The sequence below is a fragment of the Euprymna scolopes genome, chromosome 17 (genome assembly GCF_053919585.1).
Source record: "Euprymna scolopes isolate OS-2025 chromosome 17, ASM5391958v1, whole genome shotgun sequence".
NCBI lineage: Eukaryota > Metazoa > Mollusca > Cephalopoda > Sepiida > Sepiolidae > Euprymna > Euprymna scolopes.
The window spans coordinates 120,793,278-120,819,452 of record NC_136498.1 but is presented as its reverse complement, the minus strand read 5'-3'; the positions used below and the strand labels follow the sequence as shown (position 1 = coordinate 120,819,452).

Here is a 26,175-nt window from a genome sequence, read left to right as displayed (position 1 = left end):
CTTTTAAGAATCTCTAGCAGGTCGACCAGTATTGCCCGCTCATAGTATATGCATAAATATTATGTTTTAATTTATGCAGGTTTCTTATGATAAAGTCAATTCTCTATTGAAGATTATCCAAGGTGCAGTAATGATTTAAAAAGTTATAAAAAAATATGACTTGGGTGCCATCCGCTAGAATCGAAACCAGAATGTTTAGCTCTTCAGCCTTAGTCGTTATTTATCTCTCCTGTGTCATTACCATGAAAGCTTCGGACAGATAGACACGAATGGTTAAAAATTTAGTGACTTTGAACTATAAATGTTTCATTTTGCGCATGCACAAAAATAACAGCAGGAGTAATGTTTTATTCAACTAAATCTGCCAAAGTCAACTGCTTTGTTTTCAATTTTGACCTCTTAGCAGCAATTTTTTTCGGCTAAAAGCCAAATCGAAAATGTGCTGCAGATTCAAATACCCTATATGTCAAGTTTTAACTCTGTATACAAAATATTCACGGAGGAGTTTGGTAGAGATTTTTTACACACACACTGATAAGATCCTCGGCTTGGGAGAGGTGCTAGTTTAGCGGTACTGGTGAGTTGTGATACAACGAAACAGACTGTATGTCAGTGACTACAAATATATATATATATATATTTATTTTATTTGTTTTTGCGATATGTTTTGAATGAATTCAAATATTTACGAAAATGCATTTTTACTTAAATGCAAGTTGGGAATAATTTCCCTTTAATCAACTTAGTACCCCCACATGGGGAGCGGCATACATATTGTTTTTAAAATATAATTATATATATATATATATATATATATATATATATATATGAGAGAGTGATAAAAATATTTCTGTGCTAAGAGGTTTTCATATTAAATTCTATGCAATTATGCAGAATGTAGAAACTATGCATAAATAGAATTCAGCATAATAGTGAAATGAAACCAATCATCAGATAAGAAACCATAAAAAAGAATAACTAACGTATGCTTTTTTTTCGAAGGAATATGCAAATTAGTTAACCTTCATGTAGTCGCTCATATATCCATGACTGAGTATATTAAGAAGTTCACTATAATAATTGTTGAATAAAAAAATTAGTCTTTTGATATCAATGTCAGATCTAGAAAAAAACTCAACTCTTTAGTAGGCTAAATGTTTCTGCTTTGGGGTTCATATAGTCATGAAAATGATGCTGGATTTGAAAATTTGTTTAGGCCTGTATTACTTCTAATTCAATGATTTTCTTTTCTTTTTTCCGACATAAAATGACACTTACTCATCACATGAGACTTGTATCTGGTGTATACCCAGTGAACCAAGTGCAAGAGAGATTAAAACAATTGCACTTCAAGGGGTGGTGACAGTGTTAAAAAAAATCTCTCAGTTGGAGTATGAGATAGCAGGTGAATTTCTGACATCTGGTAGGATGCCCTATCTCCAACTTGAACAAATTGATTAGAAAATTTTTAAAAATATGTATTTGTGGACAACATTTGTACTAACACACAGTGTTCTTTTGCAATCGTCCATGGCTCTTCTAGGATTACCACCAATGGTGTGCTGTACTTGCTATCAGTATGTTTGGAATGTCTCTTATATTTTTTTAATGATGATATATAAATTTTTTAGGTTTGCTTTTAAATTAACCAAATTGATGTTCTACATCCAGCTTTAAATTTCACATTAAAAAGCTATATATATATATATATATATATATATTGTGTTTGTTATCGAAGAGTAAATCTTAAAGTAAAACTTATCAATATGAGAAAAGCTCAACACTATTAAGAGGAGCAAACCATAATATTAAATGAAAGATGAAGAATAAAAGTTATTCCTTCATTCTCATTTCATATCTAAATGTCATTAAGTCATTTTTTTTTTTCTATGTTTGGATTTTGGATAATTCTGGACCTTCTGATGAGAAGTATTTAGCTTTGAAATGCCATGGCCTAAAATTTTTTTTTCTTAGTTTTCCCCTTAACTTTTCCTTATTTTTCTGATGATAGTTATATATAACTTCTCCATCTTTCATTTAATGTATGTATGTATATACATGCGATGGGCGAGTGTGGATTTAATACACAGTCAAGAAATATTTACGGCACTGATTCGTGGCCTGATCCACAGCTGGGGAAAGGTGTATGTCTAACCACAGTGATGAGTTGTAATACAACGGAACAGTACTGTATGTGGATGACAAATATATATATATATATATATATATATATAGTAATAAAATATATATGGCAATTAAGCTACTCAGAATATTCCACATTTCATCCACGCTAGGATTCATCAGGATATATATATATATATATATATATATATGGCATAATCACATTGATACACCGGTTCTCGTTCGATCACCTTAGTTAAGCAACGATGAGCCTTGGGTGATCATTTGGGAATTCCAAGTGCTGTATTTGCTGTGCTGGGATGTATAAATTTCCAAGTTAGTATACTGTGAGAGATGCACCCTCTATCTTCATTAATCTAGGAGAAGGAAAATTCTAATATAAAACTTGGTGTACTGTCTGCTCTGTCCATGGCAACCAATTTAGCCATTGTACCAAAACATGTAGATGGTCCTACAGTGTGCACCACTATAAACAAATCATCTGTGTGGATTTCGGATAACTTAGTTTTTGTGCAGATCTCATACATAAATCTACAAGAGTATCCATCATATCAAAAGTAAAAAGCTCTAAATCAAAGCTGTGTTTGTACCACACTCGTATTATTTTATTAGTAGTATAGTGTCTTACACGTGTTTCGTTGGATAGTGGAAATTACCAAACAACTCATCAGAGACAGATTTATTTTCCTCAGGAAAAAAAAAATACGGTAGAGATTTTTTTTTTTTTTGTTTTTTCTGGAACTGAAAAAGATAAAAATTGGAACGAGAAAAAAAGTCATAAGGGTAAAGCCATGGCCATCGTAAGAGATGGCCTGTCAGCTGGAAAGTGACGTCATCGTCGAGGTCCTAACAAGCAAGATATGTGGAACACTTAGACTGTCGATAATGAGCAGAAATTTTTATGGAAAACTTACAAAATTGGATTTAAAAAAGGATAAAGAATACGATGATTCATACTTAAACTCATCCAATATTAATAAAAAAAAAGAATTGAAAGGGGGGGGGAAAGTTGTTTGTTTATGTGATAAAATCAATTGAACATTTCGTTGTATTATGGATTTTAAAGATTAGAATATGTTGCGAGCTTGTCTTTGTTTTATCATTATTTCTATGGCAAGTGCTCGTCTGAGCTCCAATCTCTGGTCCCCCCCCCTCGCCAATCTTTCACAAAAAACACCCGTCTAGCTGAAACCACTGTCAATAATTTTCCCCACTCCTTATCTGTGCCTAAATAAAAATGTAGATTCCATGAACAAAGCTTCTTTCTTAGAACTGTACGCCCGTGGAACTCTCTGCCGTTTGCCTGTTTGTCTCCTGACTTCAACTTGGATGTCTTCAAGTCCAACATAAACAAATTCCTGATGAACCGCCGCCTTAAGTAATGACACTTTATCAAATCTCCAATACTAACGAATAATACAACACTACCTCATTAATTACTGTACGCACAATAACCCTTATCCCCGAGTAGCTTCTGGGCCTTGATAAGTGGTGACCTCCATGTAAAAAAAAAAAGACAAACAAATGCTGAAACTCATCTAATATTAATTAAAAAAAAAAAAAAAAAAATTGAAAGGGGGAAAGTTGTTTGTTTATGCGATAAAATCAATTGAACATTTCGTTGAATTATGGATTTTAAAGATTAGAATACGTTCTTCATTTACTTATAAATTACATTAAAAACAAAATGATTTGATTTGTAGTGAAACTGAAGTTTATTCGATATAAATAAATAAAATGATGCATGTGAGATTACATACGTTTGAAGCAGATGACAATCAAATGTTGCAAAACACAAAATCTGAACAAATATTAAAATTTAACGATTTTTAAAAAATTAAAACGAAGAATAAATAATTTTTTAATCAAAATAAGTAATAAATTTTCTTTAAATCAAGGTGAACAGCAGTATTTTTTAAAATCAAAGCGAATAATATTTTTAAAAATCAAAACTGAAAAACGAACAATAAATTAGTTTAACTGAAAACCAAAGGATAAGTTAATAAAAATTAAATTCAAACAAATGTTAGTATAAACAAAGTTACCAATGCAGAAATATTTCAAACATTGAATATTAAAAATTTTCAAAAATCTGTTGTAGAATTTAATTAAAAGTTTGAATTTTTCTTTTTCTCATATTTTATTATTAATATTGTCGTTCGCTTTGCGACAAAAATTGTTTATAAGGGAATTCGATGAACTCCATACCAGCATTTTTTCAATTTGCTGAATAATGTGACCCTCATCACAAGAGTCAACAAGAAATAATCGATTTTGATCAGCCAAAATATTTAAAGTTATATACATGGCTATTTTTAATATTAAAACGTTACAAAAATCTGTTGTAGAATTTAATTAAAAGTTTGAATTTTTCCATTTCTGATTTTTTTTTTTTTTTTTTACTAATTGCGACAAAATTTGTTTATACCAGCATTTTTAGAATTATTTAATCAAGAAATTCAAGTTTTACATCTCTTTTATTAAATTGTTAGGTGAAAGTACAGAATATTTACAACACGTTCGCCATATTAAATAAGTTTCTACATAATATAACATGCAAGATCATTTTTTATATCCATAATTTCATTTTTTTTTTTTTTTTAAATGTGTTCTGAAAAAAAAAAAAAAAAAAAAAAACTATGAATAAGAAAGAGATAAACATTTGAAATAACGCATTTTTTAAATTTTTTTAATTTTTTTTTTATTTTTTAATATTAAAACGTTACAAAAATCTGTTGTAGAATTTAATTAAATACCAGCATTTTTAGAATTATTTAATCAAGAAATTCAAGTTTTACATCTCTTTTATTAAATTGTTAGGTGAAAGTACAGAATATTTACAACACATTCGCCATATTAAATAAGTTTCTACATAATATCATAACATCCAAGATCATTTTTTTATATCCATAATTTCATTTTTTTTTTTTTTTTTTAAATGTGTTCTGAAAAAAAAAAAAAACTATGAATAAGAAAGAGATAAACATTTAAAATAACGCATTTTTTAAATTAAAAAAATTTTTTTTTTTATTTTTTAGTCTCAAATATTTCATAACCTCACTTTGCTGTATAGAGATGGTGTGACATTTTTTCTTTTTATTGCATTCATCCACATGTAATGTAATTCCTTGTCTTTCAGAAATGGAAAAAATCGAATTTGTTCTGCAGATCCTGATCCCCTATATATCAAGTTTCAAGTCTATAGATCAAAATTAACAGTAGTTTGGTAGAGACTGTTCCACACACACACACACACACATGCAGACAAAGTCATATTTTTTTGTTTTTTTTAAATATAAATTTCGGTCCCTTTTTATAGTTTCGTGGCAATTTGGATTGTGTAGCCATGTTAAAAATTTAACCCCCCAAAAAATATTAGGGACACGTGACCAGATTTCACAGAACTAAGGTTCATAACGTTAGTAGACTAAATTGCGTTAGTTAATAGTTCATCTATTACGATAGTCGTGGTAAAGCTCGTTATAATTTGTTAGTATATTTCTGGAAAAAAAAAACGTTGGAATTCAGAACCCACAAAGAACATTTAATTCACATATCACCATATTTGATTCACAGAATTTTTATTGAGCTTAATTGTGGCAATTGGAAAAAAATTTATTGAATATATACATTAAAAGTATATATTTTTTTATAATCATAGGTATATATAACCCAAGGTAAAACCCAATGTATGGTGGTTAAAAAAAAAAGAATCAAAAAGTGCTCGATACTGAAGTAGAGCAAAATATAATCTTTATTTTATTTTTATTTTTTTTTTACCTTTAGTGAATACAGAGCATTAGTTTGTCTTGGCAGACGCAGGGGGATCATCCAACCTGCTTCATCAGATGTTCTGTATTGTGTGTGTGCATGTGTATATATATATATATGACAAATTTACAAGGTCATGACGCATATGTTGTTTTATCTATATACATATACATAACATTCTATTTTATGGCCCATAATTAGTAATGATGGGACGATTCCAATATTGTTCCCAATTTCGATACAAATTTTGCATTAAATTCCTGATTTCGATTCAATTTCCGATTCTTTATAAATTTCTAAATATTTAACTACAAAGTTGTTATTTTTCCCAATTACCACACAAATATTTTATTAATCAAGTAGGTTTTTTTTTTTTTTTTTTTTTTTTTTTTTTTTTTTAAGAAAATCAAATTTTTTTGTTTTAAGGAAGAACAAATTTTACGATTTTTAGGGATAATAAATAAATAAATTGGCTTCTTTTAATAAAGAGAATGTGTCTTTTAATAAAGAGAACGTGGAGGGCAGACCATTGACTATTTTTAGTTTTTTTTTGTTTTTTTCGTAAATGTCAAAAACCCTTTTTGATTGATAAAATATTCGATGGTCTGCATGTTCTGCCCTTGTTGACCTATATATCTGCTAGGTGTCGTTAGTGGCGTTATCTCTCAAACAAGATGGTGGAATGGCGAAACTTCGATTAATACGTCCGATAATATTTGATTTTCTTAAATAAAAAAAAAAACTACTTGATCGATTTACGTAATTTTTGGAATATGACATTTTCATGCAGTGACAAGTACGTACATTATAAAGATTTTTTTCAGATTCTTATAGTAACAAATATTACTTGTGGCCCATTTATAGACTTGCACCAAAAAACATGACTTTGGTGTCATCAGCAATGATCAAAACCGAAACATTTAACTCTCCAGCGGTATTCACTGCCTTATGATCTAGAGACAGATGGATATCAAAACTTAAAAATAAACACAATTCTACATATAAATGTATATTTGCACACGTGTAGAGGAGTACTTTCAGTCGACTTATGTCTATCAAGTTCCAATTTTTCAATTTTGACCCGTCAGCAGCTAATTTTACTAACTAAAAACTAAATCGAATTTGTTCTGCAGATCCTGGTCCCCTATACATCAAGTTTCAAGTCTATAGACCAAAATTAACAGTAGTTTGGTAGAGACTGTTCAACACACATGCAGACAAAGTCACATTTATATATATATATATATATATATATATATATATATATATATATGTAGGTAGAGATAAAAAAAACAATTTTTCCATTTGAAGTATTTAATGAAAAAAAATTTTTTTTTTTAAAGTAACTTTGTATGGATGAATGCAGAGTTATTTACCTTTTAAAAAAGAAAATGTCAAACGTTTTAAAATAATTTGGATAAGGACAACGTATTTTGGGGAAATAATTAAATTGAATTGCATCTTAGTGGTTAGTAGCCTCCGTGCCTACCACCACCACCACTTTCTTTTTTTTTCTTTTTCTTTTTTTTTTTTTTTTTTTTTTTTTTTTTTTTTTTTTGCTCAACACACACCTCCAAACACCCAGGCAACACCGTGCACCCAGGCGAGTAATAATAATAAATAAACAAACATTATATATTAATACATGCAAATAATAATAAATAAACAAACATTATATATTAATACATGCAAATAATAATAAATAAACAAACATTATATATTAATACATGCAAATAATAGTAATCGCAAGAACATGAGAATTAATAGTAAACTAATTTTTAGATTTGAAACATAAATTCTATTTTCTACTTGGCAGCTAACCTCATCCCACCTTTAGTTCTGTTTTTATAGTATTATTTTGATTTATTTTCATTTTGAAAAAGAGATTTTATCTCGAAATATCAAAGATATTTTACATTCTGATCATATTAAACAGTAAGTCCATACTTACTGATTTATATATGTGATTAGTTTTGAAAAATAGATAGATATATAAAGATATATGAAATCAACAAGACCTTCGTTCGTTTGTCTGTTTTTGTTTACACATCACTTCAATACCTCGGTATTCTACAGTGCTACAACCTTCTTATACACACACACACACACACACATATATTAGTGGCCTGGCAAGGCCATAGGGGAGACAACCGAAGCAACAAAACTGAAGTTGGCCTGCAGGACACTATACAAATGTAAGCAAATTTGGGCATATTTTATTGGTTTGAAAATATAGATTCTTTTTACCAATTGTCATAAAATTTTAACCATAGAATAGTATTATAATCTTCAAAAAGCCTGCAATTCTGGGCATCAGATGAAGCTCTTTTATACCTGATATGGATGTTCTCATGCGAGCTGACGTACCATGTATCGAGAAGTTGATTATATGCAACCAGATGAGGTGGGCTGGACATCTAACAAGGATGGACGATGAGAGATTGCCAAAGTGCCTGTTCTATGGTGAAATTATACAGGGAAAGTGTCCACAACATAAACCTAGGAAACACTTTAAGGACAACATCAAAGATAATCTTAAAGCTCTTAGTATCTTGAGGATTTTGTGCAGAACCACCTCTGTGATTTATGCACAATCACGTTGACACACCGGTTCTCACCAGATCACTAAAGTTAAGCAACGTTGAGCCTGGCCAGTACCAGATGGGTGACCATTTTGGAAGGCTAGATGCTGTATGTACCTTCTGGGAAGGTTGGGCGTGGGGCCAGTACTCTCACCCTGTAAAAAGAACTCCTCGCTACTAAAACATCTACAAAGGCTATGGATGGGGGTGGCCATCACCGAACCGGAAATGACGTAGGTTTAAATTAAGGCTAAACCATCGAAAAGAGATGACTTTCAAAAATATCAGCGAAAAAAGTGACCCCTCCCTGTAGAAAAGTGCCCAGTTGTGGGTGATGGAATTAATGTTTTTAGCCAATTTTTCGATATTTGTCGTCCGAAGGGTGTTTAAGTGGTGTAGTAAGAAACCCCAGTGGGAAATGTGGGGGGATGAAAACAACATTAGAGGGGGGTACTTGGATATGTGTAAATGGTGTAATAAGCAACCCGGGGGGAGGGGGGTAAAAATATCATAGTAAGCAGGCAGGCTCGAACCCGTAACACGAAGGAGAAAAAGAAAAGGTTAAAAAGAATGTGACATCTAACCGATGTCTCCATCGCCTGACCGGAAGTTTGGAACGTTGAAATTAAGCGTAATCAATCGAAAAGAAGACAATGACTTGCTAAAATGTCAGCGAAAAAAGCGACGTCCTCCTTGTAAAAAAACTGCTCAGTTGAAGGTGAACGAATAAATGCTTTTGGCCAATTTTTGGATATTTGTTGTCCAAAGGACGGAGCTTTCAAGCGATACTCTTAGGATGATACAAAAGTATAATGCAAAGGGGATTAACTCTTTACTCCTTTGGACAGACTTGCCACCCTTTTTGTCCGTAGTCCTAAACTTTAAATTCTTGCGATTTCTTGTGAGATCAGCAACCGGAAGTAGACAGTGGAGGGAAAACACAGTGACTTTAAAAGTGAAGAAATAGCATTCCCGTTTGTTCCAGTTATCATACTTGAACTTCTAATCTTTCATCATTATGCTTGAATTGTCATCACGTGTGAGTGTGTCTCCATAATAAATGTATATCGTTATGTAACAGCGAGTGATTTTCTTATTTGTTCATAATTGTTCCATTCTTTCACCACGTGCTGCAAACATACCCACGTGAAGGCTGGACACCATGCGGTAAAATATTTTGTTATATTGATCCTAACGCATCCCACGATATAATACGTACCAATTTTGTCAGGATCCGTCGCCTCTGTCGAAAGTTTTTGCGAGAAATACAAAGACACACATGCACACACATTTTGCCTTTTATGTATTAGATTTAATTTTACTGATAAAGATGGTTTTTAAAATGTGCACACATGCAAAGTGACATAGCTGAATATTTTTATCAGCATATTTCAAATGATGTTGTCTTCCAATTTTTACCCCCCCCCTTTATTGTTAACATGTTGTCATCTCTCTTCTCTTTAGTTATCATGAGCACAGCAGCAAAGCAAAACTCCATTATTTGCTCTGAGCGACAAATTATTTTCTTGTTGGTATATTTCGTTTCTTACTGCAAGTAAATCTAGATGATTGCATTTTCTTGGCCATCATCTGGTGGAAGAGCCTAAAAAAAGATGTTTGTTCATTTTTACATTGTATGCTCAAGAAATGGAATCTATTTACCTTCTTTGCCATGTAGACTTCCTGCCATGACGTAACTTTCTGCACAAGTCAGCTTAATTTCTAACTTAACCTTTAATCTATTTTATGTTGAAAATTTATTTTTTTAATCCACCCACATTAAATATTGGTACAAAAGTCACTTTACCATCTATCTATCTATATATATGGCATGGCAAAATACGCGCGAGAGTTTGTGTATGTCCAACAAAGCTTTTGTCACCGGGCTTCTCAGGGGGGTTACTATTGCTTAGAAGTGTTTATACACCCCTTAGATTTGTTGATTCAGCTTTTTCTTATAAAAGCGAAACTGATGTGAAACTGGATGGTTGGTCAGTGTCGGTTTTCACCGTCATATCAGACAATTGGTTATATTTGGACAATCCCCTAATAAAAGGGGAGCTAGTTTTCCCCAACAAAACCAGATAAAGTTGGGTAAAAAACAAACTCAAAAGAACTATCCCGCAGTTAAAATTAAGTGCGGAATTTACTTTCCTTTGACCTAATTAATCGCTGCGCACCTGCCATTTATAAACGTTAAATTGAAATTGATTTCAGTTACTTTCCTTTTGTGGGCGAGCGGGTAACTTATTAAGGTTTTCGCTTCAACGTTCCAGGTTCGATCCTACCTACCTACCAAGACTTTTTTAAAAAAATTTTTCCAATTTTTTAAACAAGTTTTTTTTTTCTTTTACTTTTTCTTCTTTTTACATTACGTTCGTTTTTTTTTTTTTGTTTTTTGTTTTTTTTTTCCAATTTTTCAAAAGAAGTTTAACATAGGGTTTGGATCTCCCTCCCACCCCAACACGCACACACCTACAAACACCCAGCAATGCTGGGTACCCCCGCTAGTCTATATATATAAAGAACAAAATATAAATAAAATTGGATTTATAAGACCAAAAAGTCCAACCTTGATTGCCCTTCGAGGCCCGTGGCGTAGTGGATAGAGATGTGGAATATCTACAATTCCAGAGAAAAAAGAGGTGAAAAAATCTTATCGATGAGCCTACCGTGGTTGTGATGTCATGTGCGGTCGAAATAACACCTTTTATGCGAGCTTTGAATGACTTGCAAAAAATATCAGAAAAAAAAAAAAAAAACGACCCTCCCTGTACAAGTGCCCAGTTGAGGGTGAAGGAATTAATGTTTTTGGACAACTTTTCGATATTTGTCGTCCGAAGGGTTGAGCTTCAAAATGATACTGATCTCGTGAAAATTTGTCACCTCTATCAAAAGTTTTTGCGAGATATACAAACATACATTCATACATACATTTAAACAGACAGGTGAGATTTATATTATAGTCTAGCAGGGGATACCCAGCGTTGCCTGGTTGTTTATAGGTGTGTGTGTTTGTGGTGTAGTGGATAGAGATGTGAAAGGTGAGCATTGTCTGAAGGTAATGGTTTCAATCCCACCCAAAGCCAGTGATGAGATGACTACAACTTTAAAAGGCTGTGGATGTAGTTGGAGGATTCGACGAAGGCCAGAGAAATAATTGACTGAAACGTTGTGAAACAACAACTAGATAATAGTCCGCAAATCTATATATCTATAAAAGTGAACGTGTCTGTCTGTCTGTCTGTCTGTGTACATTTCCCTACGCAATAACTCTATCAATTTTTAGTCTATAGACTCGAAATTTGAAATACCGGGTACTGAGATTTGGGAAAATCGATGTGACGGGTGTCAGCCAGAAATTTGGCTGTTAAGGGGTCAAATTTCAACGATTTGACCTTTAAGAACTCTACCAAACTCCTCCGACAATTTTGGGTCTAGACACTTGAAATTTTAGATATAGGTTCCTTGAACCTGGATCTAACTTAATAAAGTGATTTGAGCCCGAAACTATAAATTTTAAGGGGTCATAATAGGGGTCAAATTAAAAAAGAAATTTACTCTTTTTTTTTTTTTGCTCAGCATACACCTCCAAACACCCGGGCAACGCCGGGCTGAAATGCTAGTTATTAAATAAAATAAATTACAATGTACAATGTTGAACCCAATGATGATTGTGCAATATCTAATTATTATCCTGTCTCTACAATCTTTTAAAAAAAATTGTCTAGAATTAATTGATAAGAGTTTTCTTTTTCTTTTTTTTCCCCCCCTCTCTTTCTGTAGGGATGATATCCTTTTGGAAAATGATAAACGAGAAATCCTGTTTGGATCACGGGAGCGAGAGACATGTCAAAGGAGTACATCTTTGCTTCAGGAAAGTTCAAGGTTAGTTTCATTTTTTGTTATCGTGGTTGAGAGGTGGGGGGTGAGGGTTACTGTTTCCCCAATTCGCAGAGTACCAGACTCCTATGACAGTGGCACCATTAACCATTGGTTGGTTTAACCATGCGGTCATCCATATTAAAAGGCATAACTTGGAAATCTATTTTCCTTTTCTATTATATAAATCGCAGCTCTCTGTGTGTGTGTTTGTATGTCCGCTAAAAAATTTTGTCATCGACATCGAAACAGCACGAATGTGGTATCATTAGAAAGAGTCAAAGATTAGAAAAAAATTGTTAATTATTTCACGTAGAAATGTTGGTTTGTTTGAGGGGGGGGGGGTTTCAAATAAAAACTTTAGTTTTGATGCTATTTGTTAATTGCGCATGCATGAACAATCGATTCATTGTTTCATTTTAAAAAGCTAAATTTGTAACGTCATAACATTTGTGTCATAGTGGTCCAATCGATAAAGTGTTCACTTACAAACTTCAGTTTAGCAAATTAATGCCCAGCTAACAGCATTTTTTTTCCTCTTTCCTATCTTTTAAAATTTTCAACTTTCTTACACCCATCCACCACACAGCATTTTTTTTTTCTTTTAATAACACTATAAAATGGCACCCAGGTCCCGTTTTTTTTTTTTATTTATTAATTATTATTATTTAACAACCAGGCAACACCGGGTGTCCCTCTACTAGTCCATATTAAAAAGCATAACTCAGAAATCTACTTCCTTTTTCTTCCGATTATTAAGGCACCAAGATGTTTTCTTTTTTTCTCCTTTTCAGTTTAATCGCATTAGTAACAACCTTTTATTGTCCACTGTTTCTATCTCACCAACACTCCTATCTCTTAAACATCTTGCTAAGTCCGTGTTTTCATATCTAAACATATTCGGATAGCATGTCTAAATCAACCACCTTCAGCAGTCTGACAGAAGTCTACTTCTTCTTTGATCCCTTTTGTGTTGAGAAGATTTTTCTTCTTTACAGTTTAATCTTGAAAGCGAAAAATATTCATTTGTCCTCTACTGCTATTATATCCAGACCAGTACTATGACATGTGGTCAACCTCCTCACCAATATACCCTCTGTTATCGGCTGACTTTGGCCTGTTACTGAAGGAATGCATCATCAAACAAGTATAAACGAAATATTTTTCCTCGTTCGAACACGAGTAAAAAAAAAGATAAAAAATGTTGGGTAACCCGCCTCGTACTTCGCTTTGAGTTTTTAGAAAACAGTCAACAATAAACACAATATGCTGAAAGAATAGCATTAACATAATAGACAAACTAGCAGGGCTACTCGCTGTTGCCCGGGACAAAAGTGTAACATATTTATATCTACATCCCCACTCCATTTCCCCTCCCCTTCCTCTCTGAACTCCTTTTTTTCTTTGTCCAGTCTATTCCTCTTTCTCTGGACAGGACAATAGCACGCACATACACACAGATAATTTGAGGAATGCGTCAGCATAAGGGAATTAACTCCATGAAAAAAAAAATTTACTTTGCTTTAGTTGGTGGCTGAAAAACAGCCCCCCCCCCCCACACACACTCCTGACGAAATTTGTGCCAACTTAGGGTCAAATAATGAATACTGTTTTCTAAATTTTGGTTATTATACATCTGGAGCAGTGCTGATCAAGAAAATACCAACTTTGTAGGTATTTGTTTTGTAGTTTCAGAGTGTTAGCTTTACATACAAACACACACACACAACTGCCCTAGGATATTGGGCAACCATAAAAAAAATGTTTACTATCAAAATAGCAGCAAATACCCATGGGAGCGCAAAAAACAACATTAGCCGCAGTAGGCAGGTAGGCTCGAACGTGTAACGAAAGAGGAGAAATGAGGTAAAAAAAGACTAATGCATTAGCTGTCTCGGCCACTTATCACATTGTGGTCCTTCAAAATAACGTTTTATAACCTTACGTTGAGATTGGTAGGCATATTACTTGCAAAAATGTTGATGCATGAAGTGACTCCCTCCTTGCAAAAAATGGACCAGTTGACCAGCACAGAATTAATCTTTTTGGCTAATTTTTTAGATATTTTTCATCCGAGAGATTGATCTTTCTAATGATATCAATTTTGTCACAGTCCAATGCGTCTGTCAAGTTTTTGACAGACACATGCACACATGCGTGCGCACACACAAGCATATATATACACACACACACACACACACAGACATTTTCGCTTTTATATTTATGGAACTGAAGCAATTCATGTCTGTAATACAAGCATGGGTTCTTGTCTATCACGAGGCCAAAAAAAAACTTTTTTATAAGAAACATTTGAAAAAATCTTTATAATGTACGTACTTGTCACTGCATGAAAATGTCATATTATATTATATTTTTAGGGGTTTTTTCTTAAATGTCGGAACACTTTTTTATAATACATAAATAAAAAATAAATTAACATAATGAAACATTTTTTTAATTAAAACAAATACAAAATTAGAAATTAACATAACGAGAATGTCTAAAACAGTTTTTGTTTTTAATAGACTTTATTAAGTGAACATTGAACCATCAACTATTTTAAGTTTTTTTTTTTTTTCTTAAATGTCGAAAACACTTTTTTATAATACAAATAAAAAATAATAAATTAACATAATGAAACATTTTTTTAATTAAAAAAAATACAAAATTAGAAATTAACATAACAAGAATGTCTAAAACAGTTTTTTTTTTAATAGACTTTATTAAGTGAACATTGAACCATCAACTATTTTAAATTTTTTTTTTTTTTTCTTAAATGTCGAAAACACTTTTTTATAATACAAATAAAAAATAATAAATTAACATAATGAAACATTTTTTGAATTAAAGTCTGTTTTCAGACGAACAAAAAAACTAGTGTTTTCCATATTCTCTTTATTAAAAGAAGTCAATTTATTTATTTATTTTTTTTTTTTACAAAGGTATCACCACATTATCAAGGCCCAGAGGCCACTCAAGGATAAGGGTTAAAGAGTGTACAGTAGAAGTTGGTCAATATAGTAATCATTAGTAATGAAAATTTGGTAAATTTAATAACTTATATGGAACGGCTCATCAAGAACTTATTTACCTTAGACTTGAACACAACCATATTGTAGTCAGCCGGAAAGCAGGAAAACGGAAGACAATTCCACAGGCGTGCAGTTCTAAGAAAGAAGCTTTGTTCATGGAATCTATGTTTAGGTTTAGGCACAGATAAAGAGTGGGGGAAATTATTGATAGTGTTTACAGCTAGACGAGTGTTTCTTGTTATTTATTAAATAAGTTAATTCATTAAGAAAAAAAAACTAAAAATAGTCGATCGTCTACCCTTGTTGACCCATACTTCCACCATATTTCCGCCAACGGTCGTTAGTGTCATTATCTCTCAAACAAGATGACGTGTAGCAAAGCTTCGATAAAACATCTGATAATATTAGATTTTCTTAAATAAAAAAAAAACTACTTGATCGATTTACGTGATTTTTGGAATATGACATTTGCATGCAGTGACAAGTATGTGCATTATAAAGATTTTTTTCTAAATGTTTCTTATAAAAAAGTTTTTTTTTTGGCCCCGTTATAGACAAGAACCCAAGCATGTATTAAAATGTTCTTTTGGGGAGCAGAAAAAGTCCATAATTGTCATGTGAATATGAAATACAAAATATTCTTGTGACAAAGTTTACATGAAATGCCAGTCAGCGATTTTTTTTTTTTATATACTGTTATTTCCCACCAAACAAGGCACACAATTTTGTAATATAATTAAAAAAAAATTTTATTATATAATTTTTTATATTTTTTGTGATAATTTAAAAAATTTTTATGTAATTTCTTAATTTTTTTGTCATACACTTTTTTTTGTAATATAATTTAAAAAAAATTTTTTTAATAATTTTTTATCATATAATTTTTTATATTTTTAGTCGTAATTTTTAAAATTTTTGTAATATAATTTTTTTGTCATATAATTTATTTGCAATATAATTTTTATCACATTTATTTTTTTTTATTTTTGTCATAATTTAAAATTTTTTAGTAATATTATTTTTTATCATAACTTTATAATATTTTTGTCATTTTAAAAATATCTTGTCATATAATTTTTTTTTTGTAATATAATTAAAAAAAAATTTTTTTTGTCATATAATTTAAAAATTTTTTTTGTAATATAATTTTTTGCACCAAAAACGTGTCTGTCGGAAGAATTTCAAAAACTGCCTAGCAAATATACCCGGAGAACCAAGTGCAAGACAGATACAAATAATTACGTTTAAAAGGACAGTTAGAATTTTAGAAAGAGCTCTCGGTTGGAGTTTCTAAAATAGCAGGTGAATGTCTAACATCTGGCAGGATACTCCATGCCCAGCGAAAACAGAAAGATGAGAAAATTTAAAAAAAAAAAAAAAAGCCAAAATAAACTTGCACGATTTTAAACTCCTTGAATATTTTCTGATTAAATCTACATGAATAACAAAATGTCTGTATGAATCAAAATGCATTCTGGTTGAATTTAGTTTGTAATGAAATAAATGTGGGTTGGGAGGAAGAGTACTCACTGGCTTGTTTTCTGACTGTGGTGTGTGTTTTTAGCAAGTGCTGGGGTATTTGTTTTTAATTTAAACTGTTGAACCAGATCGCAAAATTCAGAATTCAGAACATTCAGATCGCAACACTCCAAAATAAAAGTACAGTAACCTTAAAAGACAAGTGAAGTATCGGAGCAAAATAATCATGGTTTTGCGGCACCCTTAAACTGTGATTATTCCTTTTTATTTTTATGTTTCAGAATTTTTGAGATGAGGATTAGCTATTTGTATTATTTGGATTCTTTGATCTAGTGTTTTCATCTTGAGTGTCATTTTCATATTTCGGTTGATGTAACTTCCGGACTTCTTCAGGTGCATATTGTCGAATTCAGGAATGTTTCTATCAAACTTGGGAATTTGGATGAAATTTTGAACAAAACCCTTTATTTACTTCATGGCGGTAGCATGCTTTCGTTCTGTCAGCCATAACTGGATAGAGGTTGTAAGTAATTGTGAAAATGTTGGAGAGCCCGCCCCTCCATGGGATTAATGGATTATCTCATGACGTCACTTCCTCTGATGATGTCACTTCCGGTATCAAGTACCAGTGCCCGGCATTCTGAAATTGGCATGCGACCAAGTAGGTCGGGTGCTCAGACTTGACTGTTGAGGAATGGTATTACACAACTCACTTTGCCTGTAATATATATGAATACATGTTTCGTTCCTAAAAATCCTGTGTTCCTTCGTTTATTACCATTTAATCCCATAACAGAAAATGACACTCAAGATGAGAATAGTAGTCCGAAAAAATCCAGTTAATACAATGAATGAACCAAAGATCTTTAGAAATAGACAGGAAAGAGAAACAATACAACAGATATGAAAGAAGTAAATAATAGGGATACAGACAGCATAAAAATAGACACCTTTTCTTTTTGTTTTCTTCCTTCTCCCTCCCTCCCATATACACTTTTTGCAGAAAATGTTCCAAGTGAACATGTAAATGTTGCAATATTTTTGACGTTATGTAAAGGATATGCCTCTATAAATTTGGGCGATTCTATTTATAGCTGCGTTCGATAAGAACAGAGCAATCAGATGCCAGAACAACTTTATAAAGCGATTGAATCTTGTTGAATTATCCAATGTTATCTTCCCGTGTCCAAACAAGAACACCACTACATTTCTGTCAATCATGATTGGATTAAATCTATGTTTGGCAAAAAAACTTCTCTAAACCAAATCCATGCTGCCATTCTTTTCTGCTTGGAACTACATGTTTCGATTTAAAAAGTTACTCTACACTCAAGAGTAAAATTATTCCAATATCATACAATTTAATTTTAACAATATTTCCAGAATGCATTCATTAATCATATCATCTAGACAAAGTATTTCCTCCCTATAACTTATTTGATGATGACATCATCTAGTGTGTACGGTTATCCCCATATATGAGATAAGGATGGACCAATCATTTTTCTTATCTTTTCATATCAAAATGAGAAGACAACTACATTTCTGCTGATGGTAACACGATTAATTCTTTTTTTTTTTTTTTTTTTTTTTTTGCGGTTACACCAACGAAGATGTTTCGCAGATTTAATAGTTAAATATCTTTCATCTGCAAGCTTAAATCTGATTGGTGCAGGCCCAGCGCTGACCTCCCAACTTGCCCAATCATACATCATGTTTCAGGCAAGCTGAGGAGATGACGAAGTAAATAAAAAGGTTGAATCTGTTTCTTTTCCCACGCTTCCATACTTGAATCCAGAATTGACAGCACACATGTAACAGTGCACCATCTGGGGGGGGGGCTGTTGTGCACTAAAAAGATGACTAAAATCCATCGCAACTTAATGAACACATACAAGTAACACATGCATACATAAAAACACATGCATACATAAAAACACATGCATACATAAAAACACATGCATACATAAAAACACATACATACATAAAAACACAAACATACATAAAAACACAAACATGCATAAAACACATACATACATAAAAATACATACATACATAAAAATACATACATACATAAAAACACATACATACATAAAAACACATACATACATAAAAATACATACATACATAAAAATACATACATAAAAATACATACATACATAAAAACACATGCATACATAAAAACACATGCATACATAAAAACACATACATACACATTTAAACAGTCTTTCAATTCCTTTCTAATAACATACAAAGCAGTGAACACTCTTTTTCTGGTGCAACCAGATCAGTCTGTCAGAAGATAACTCCCTGACACAAATGCACCTACATTAACACCTTTCTGTTTTTGTTTTTTACTTTTTAATTATTTGCACAACTAAGTCATGTTTTGCAAAGCCCAAAACAAAAACAATAGTCTCCTTTCCTTCCCCCCTTTTGTTTTCTACACTCCCACTTCTCAACTGGCTTCCTAACTTAAAGGTCTTGGATATGACCTTAAACTATATCCGATGGTGAGCCCCCAGCTTGCAGGCTTTGGGGAGTGTGAAGCCACCCTTTAATTGCCATTGCTCCCAGGTTCACTCTGACCCGAAGTGGTAGTACCTGTTAGGGTCCCAACTATGGGTTAAATAGAAACCAACTTGAAAACAACAAATATATTCTATTAAAAAATATTTTCTTCAAAATCTTTGGATTCAGCATTAAATAACCTGAAAAGGGTTGATATGCCATAAAACAAACAACCTTCAACCTTTGAACACTTTTTTTTAAATAATTTTTAATGAAGAAAATATAATTCATATAATTGAACGGAGAAGTTTTGATATAATATTTCAGACTCATACGACGACACATGGCACTAAAACTGTCGAGATCAGAACTCTCCTATATCTCAACTGAAAACTTTTTTGTTTGCTCTACAAGAACTCTTAATAATCATGAATTCCTTCTATTCCTTCTATTGCTACAATTCTCTATTCCTAAACACATATTCCTAAATATCTTTCGTGTAACATGTACGCCTCTTAATTTTTTGTTTTGTTTTATTCTTTTTCTGCAACATATCTCTCGTCTTTCTCCCGTTATAAAGACCCTAAGCAAAACGGCCCTGTCGGTGGGGCATTAGAATACGCCGACCGTCCCCCTGCAGAGGATAAAAGTCCCTCAATGGGGGTCCTGGATATGACCTTAAACTATATCCAGTGGTGAGGCCCCAGCTTGTGGGCTTTGGGGAGTGTGGAGCCACCCTTTAATTACCATTGCTCCCAGGTCCACTCTGACCCGGAGTGGTAGTACCTGTTAGGGTCCCAACTATGGGTTAAATAGAAACCGACGTGAAAACAACAAATATATTCTATTAAAAAAATTTTTCTTCAAAATCTTTGAATTCGGCATTAAATAACCCGAAAAGGGTTGATATGCCGTAAAACACCAACCAACCAACCAACTAAAGCAAAACCCCAAAATGTTACCCTGGTAATTACCTAAAATGGTGACTCCCTGGCAGGGGACCTTGACATACTGTTTGGAACAAAATTTTTCAATTTCAAGAATGACTTAACACTCAAGAAATTTCTATATTCAACGCTTTTAATAGAAAATTTTATATTGTTTTAATTTTTTTTTTCTTCTATCCAAAAACGAATTTTATTCTCTCCCCCCCTCACCTACCTTCTTTTCTATTGTAGATGTTCACGCAACCCGCGTCCATCACGATCGACCGACTGTCTTTCCCAGAAACTGCTGATCCCCCTTCTGCCAAATGTCGAAACTTCTAACGATGAAGAAGACAATTTGACGAGACGAAGAGCAAGAACACATCTAACAGTTGATGACGATGTTGATGACGATGATGATAACGACAACAAAGACAACGTCGTAGTCACTAAAGATGACGATATTAACTATAAAGCTGCTGCTGCTAAAGAAAACGAATCTGCATAGTCGAGAAACTCCGAGAAGCATAACCCTCCAAAACCAGAAAATGCATAGAATAATAATATTTATACCGCCACCACCAATCCACATCTGCAATCCCACCCATCTATGCCCTCCCCACCTCCTGTCCATTGTTTAACTTGCTGATTCAAACCTGTATAATAACAGTTCTTTGATATGATAGGGGTGCAGTCAAAATGAACCTTTTGCTTTAAATCAGATGGGGGGTGGGGGTGAAAAACATAATGCTGCGTTTTAAAGTTTAATTAAAGTCAGAAAATTACTTTTTGACCTCGACCCCCCCCCCTCTCAACTTTTTTAATTTGCTCATGCTAAACCTGTATAATACCAGTTCTTTGATATGATAGGGACGTAGTAAAAATTTACGTTTTATCCGCCAGTTAGAAATCATCTTCAAATTTTGAAGGCCATGATGAAAACACACTGGACATTTTGTTTTTCATCTATTAACTAACTGTAAGAATTCGGCGTTATCTGGGAGTCATTTTGTTCAAATTTGTTTTTGTAAATATTTCTATGGTCTATAACCAAACCTATTTTTTTGTTGTGTTCAGTATCGAAGCAAAAAAAAAAAAAAAAAAAAAATGAACCTAGTTTTAATTTTGATAGAACAAACCGAAATATAAATAAAAAAGAAAAAAAAAGGAATAACTCAATAATCCATGAAATTAACTTTTACTTTTATAAAAAAAAAATTTAGGAAACATAACTGTTAGCAAACCTTGAACGAAAAAAAAAAAGCAAGTAAGTAATGGTAACATTTATTAAAAAAAAAAAATTAAGAGTTATTCTTTATAGCTGATCTTTCTTTTAAGGTGACGATTTTAAACTTAAAATTTAATATGATTTTCTCATTATTAAAATTGGTCCAAAATTAACCGAGGAACACCTCGTTCTAAATAACATGTAAGTGTTTGTTTCATTTAAAATAAAATAATAAATAAAATAAAATATATATAAAAAAAATAAACATAAATGGATAAACACGGGCAGATAACTCTTGCCTTTCTGAGTATCAGCCATCTTGTTTTATACTAAAAGACATTATGCTTTGCTTTTAATAATTGGCAATACTGTGAAATTACAATAAAGTGGCAAAGCAAGTAAAGTATTTCTTTATCTTATAATCACACCTTTTTTATGTTCAGTAATGAAATTTAAAAAAAATGAACTAGATTTAATAAGAACAAATTGAAATTAAAAAAAAAAAACTGAATGGGTCAATAATACATCAAATTGAGTTTTACTTTCATAAAAAAAAAAAATAAGGAACATGTTAGTAAACCTTGAACGAAAAAAAAGTAAGTATGGAACGATAGCTCTTGTAGGAAGAATAAGCATTATTCTCCTTAGCTGATTTTTCTCTTAAGGTGACTATTTAAGAATTTATAAATGTTAGAAAACTTCTAACTCGAATTAAGTATGTTTTTAAATAAATTCTAGCAAAATATATGAGCCTATTGCAAATAACATTTATAACAATAACAAATGAAAGTTGGTTAATCAGAATCAAATAATAATTTGTCAGCTTAACTGTTATCTAGGTCCAACTTTGGAAATCTGACCAACATTATTTTATATATTAGAATAATAATCTTTTAAAATGGTTGAAGGTGTATGATTTTGAATTTTTTCAAACAAAAGCTATATATCTATAAAAATGAAAGTGTCTGTGTGTGTGTCTGTCTGTGTACATTTCCCTACACAATATCTCTGTCAATTTTCAGTCTACAGACTCGAAAATTGATATACAGGGTACTGAGATTTTGGGAAAATCTTTGTAATCGGTTTTCAGCCAGAAATTTGGCTGTTAAGGGGTCAAAGTTCAACGATTTGACCTTTTGAAAACTTTACCAAACTCCTCCGCCAATTTTGGGTCTAAACACTTGAAATTTTAGATATAGGTTCCTTGGACATGGATCTAACTTAATAACTTAATTTGAGTCCAAAGCAATAAATGTTAAGGGGTCATAATAGGGGTCAAAGTTAAAAAAATTGACCTTTTTTTTTTTTCTGCTGAACATACACCTCCAAACACCCGGGCAACGCCGGGCTGAAATGCTAGTAATAATTTCTGAATTGAATCTTAAGAGACTAAAGCCGACTACAATGGTTCAGTTTTGTCCGTTAATCAAAGAAAATGAGAAATTTTTAACTGCGTCCTTATTATTTCAAATGACCTTAATAAAGAAAAACTGACAGCGTTATTTTTATGCACACGTTGGTACTTCTGTCTCTGATCAAACTGTAATACCTGTCTTCTCTTTGCCTAAAATCGAAACGTCAATTTTCCCAGATACTGCTAGCCTCAGATCAGAGTGCAGTATCTGCGCCTGTGATAAGCTTTTAGTTAATCTATTTTTTAAAACTGCACAGTTTAAGCAGTTTTCATTTTGAGGATTATGATGAGTTAGTATTTATTTTTTAGGAATTACTATCATCAGAAAAAGACAAAAATGTGCATGAATTTAAAATTTCTAAATTTGTCATTAATTTTTTTGTGTTAATATTAAAATTTAACGAAACAAACTCACACAATTTTTTAGGGAAAGAATTTAACAATAGAATCAAGCAAAAAATGTTATAAATCTTTAATTTTTTTTTAGTAAAAAATTTTTTTAACTTTAGTTTCATTTTTTTTTTTAACTTTAGTTTAAGTTTTTTAAACTTTAGTTTAAATTTTTTTTAAAGCTTTAGTTTAAAAATTTTTAAAAACTATTTTTTTAAAGTTTAGTTTGAATTTTTCAAAAACTTAAATTTAAATTTTTTTTAACTTTAGTTTAAAATTTTTTTCAGGTAGAATATTCTTTCTCATAAATGATAAACATTTCATATTTTTAAAAAAAGTAACATCTTTTTTTTACTCGTGTCGATTTTTTTTTTGTTGTTGCTGATTTTTTTAATGGTAATTGAATTCGGTTACTATTGTCTCTAATCTTGGGGATCTGAGAAAATAATTTTCCTTAAAAAATCGTCCATATATTTTGGACATAAATATTATTTATTTATTATTTTACATAAAAAGATAAAATCTATGAATATGTGTTTTGCAGTACCACCACTCATCAGCATAGCTTGACTGTTCTAGGATTCGTTCGAACCTCAGACCATATGTCCTATGGTCGAGTGTGTTAACCATAATGTCACATCCTAGATAAATTTACATGTTGTTTTTATCCCTTTTAAACTTATGTTGAATTTTTTGTTGATTTTTTAACGATAATTGAATTTGGTTATCTTTTTTACTTGATTTTTTAAATTTTAAATTCAAAAGAACTTTTCCATTTTCAGTATTTGGGCAGAGAAGGTTCCATGCTATTTTTCAACAAGTATTTTCAAAGTTTTAGGTTATCTTGTGTTTATTAAATTGTTAGGTGAAACTACAGAATAGTTGCAAAGCACCCCCTTCTCTCCTCCCCATGTTAAGAATGGATTTCTAAAAAAATAACGTTATTATTTAAGCATGGTACCTTCTCTGCATTAGTACCATTATTTTAAAGGAAATACGGTTAACATGTGTTTCTTTTCTATTCATTTTTGATCTATTTGCGTAAAAAAAATTTAATAAAAGTTATCAGCCTCTTTAATTTGATATAAGTACCAATTATGAACACAGTAGCCATCTTTATTTAGTCACTTGTTTATTAAATTCTTAGGTGAAAGTAAAAACGGCGCTTATTCAGGATTTGGTCTTTATCCAAGGGAGATAACTAGCATTTATTAAGAAAATATTTTTTTGCAGAAAATTTAGACCTGATTAGGATGCTGAAATGTTCAGTAGAAGAAAACAAACTTCTTTTTGGGTACGAAGAAATTTTATTTTCCAGAAATCTAATATATACTGACAAATTCATTTTGTTAGGATGCTGAAAAGGAAGAAGTCATCTTTTGAACAGCCAACAATGAAGAAGTTGTTTTTCAATTAGCCAATGAAAAATGTGTGCCTACTTCAAAAAATAAACATTTATGATGAACGTTTTTTATAAAAAATAAAGAAAATTCGTAAATTTCATTTTTTAATATGAAAAATGCTTAAGATAAAATATTTTGTAATTCGAAAAAAATTATAGTTAATTTACTTTTTGTCTCTTTTACAAAAAAAAAAACAAGGAGTACACAAGTGTTGCATCTGTTCGGTCTATGCTGCATTTAATATAAGAAAATTAGAAATAAAGAAAATTTGGCGTTGTTCGAAAGATGAACTTTATAATTTATATCAAAAATCTTCATTTTTAGTGTCCTGACAAGATGGAACTTTTAAGAAAATTATTTCCTTCATTTCAGCATCTTAAATGGTCCTAAATTATCTGCAAAAAAAATTATGGTACTTGTACAGTTTAATGAAGACATTAAAAAATGAAAATATCGAAAAAAGGTTATATTGTACATATCAGTTTTGACTTGAAGATCTCCGAAAAAAAATTTCACTTAATTTGATCGAGTAGTTTTTGTTTTTTTTTACAGTGGAAAAACACATTTTTATGAGAGCACGTTGAAGGCAGTCATTTTGGATTTTTTAAAAAATTTTGTTTGAATTTTATAAACGCCACGGGGAGATAACTTCATGTAAAGCGCCGACACTCCCTCCCCATCTTTAATACTAGCTTTTCTTCCTAAAAATCGAACCTTTTGCTCGGTATCATAACAAATTGTTTTTTTGCTATAAAAAAAGAACTACTTGATGAAATTAAGTGAAATTTTTTTCTGGAGAACTTCATTCCATAACGGATACATACAATTTAAACAATTTTCGATATTTTCATTTTTTTTAATGTCTTGATTAAACTGTACAAGTACCAATATTATTTATGCTAGTTATCTCCCTTGGATAAAAAACAAATCCTGAATAAGAGCCTAAAAAACATTCTTTCCTCCCGACATTAAGAATGAGTTTCTAAATAATAATCTTATTATTTCAGCACGGTATCTTCTCTGCATAAATATCTCGTTCTTATTAATAGAATTTTCTCCAAATTACTGTCGTCGTTATGTGAAGCTTCGACCAACGTTAAGAAAGACAACTCTGGTTCTTTTAGTAAAAGTTATTGTTCTTGACTTGCTCTTTTTTTTTTCTTTTTTTTTTATTGCATTCAAGTTTTGATTTCTATGATTGTATTAATTTAGTCATTTGTGAAAAATAAATACTAAACAAGAAAATGGGAAAACGTTAAAATATTAGATTTTTAAAATTGTTAATTATTTTTTATGCTAATATTTAACAAACCAGTCACACCATGTAATTTTTGGGGAAAATGGATGAACAGAAGATTTTTTTTTTTTTTAACTACTGTATTCATCAATGTTATTTATAAGTTTTGACCGACATC

General features: G+C 31.5%; 1 protein-coding gene across 9 annotated transcripts in view; it reads left to right on the top strand.

The window, feature by feature from the left end:
- The window catches only part of LOC145296946 (choline-phosphate cytidylyltransferase A-like), a 241,808-nt gene extending 220,748 nt beyond the window's left edge, over positions 1-21,060 (top strand). For 8 of the 9 annotated variants that reach the window (XM_080143162.1, XM_080143157.1, XM_080143159.1 and 5 more), the window contains 2 exons: positions 12,282-12,383; positions 20,578-21,060. In XM_080143162.1, the coding sequence (XP_079999288.1) occupies positions 12,282-12,383; positions 20,578-20,833 (358 nt within the window). In that variant the 3' untranslated portion in view covers positions 20,834-21,060. Of the gene's footprint in view, positions 1-12,281; positions 12,384-16,565; positions 16,698-20,577 lie in introns of those variants that run through there. The other variant, XM_080143166.1, reaches the window with a different exon arrangement.
- The last annotated feature ends 5,115 nt before the right edge of the window (positions 21,061-26,175 follow it).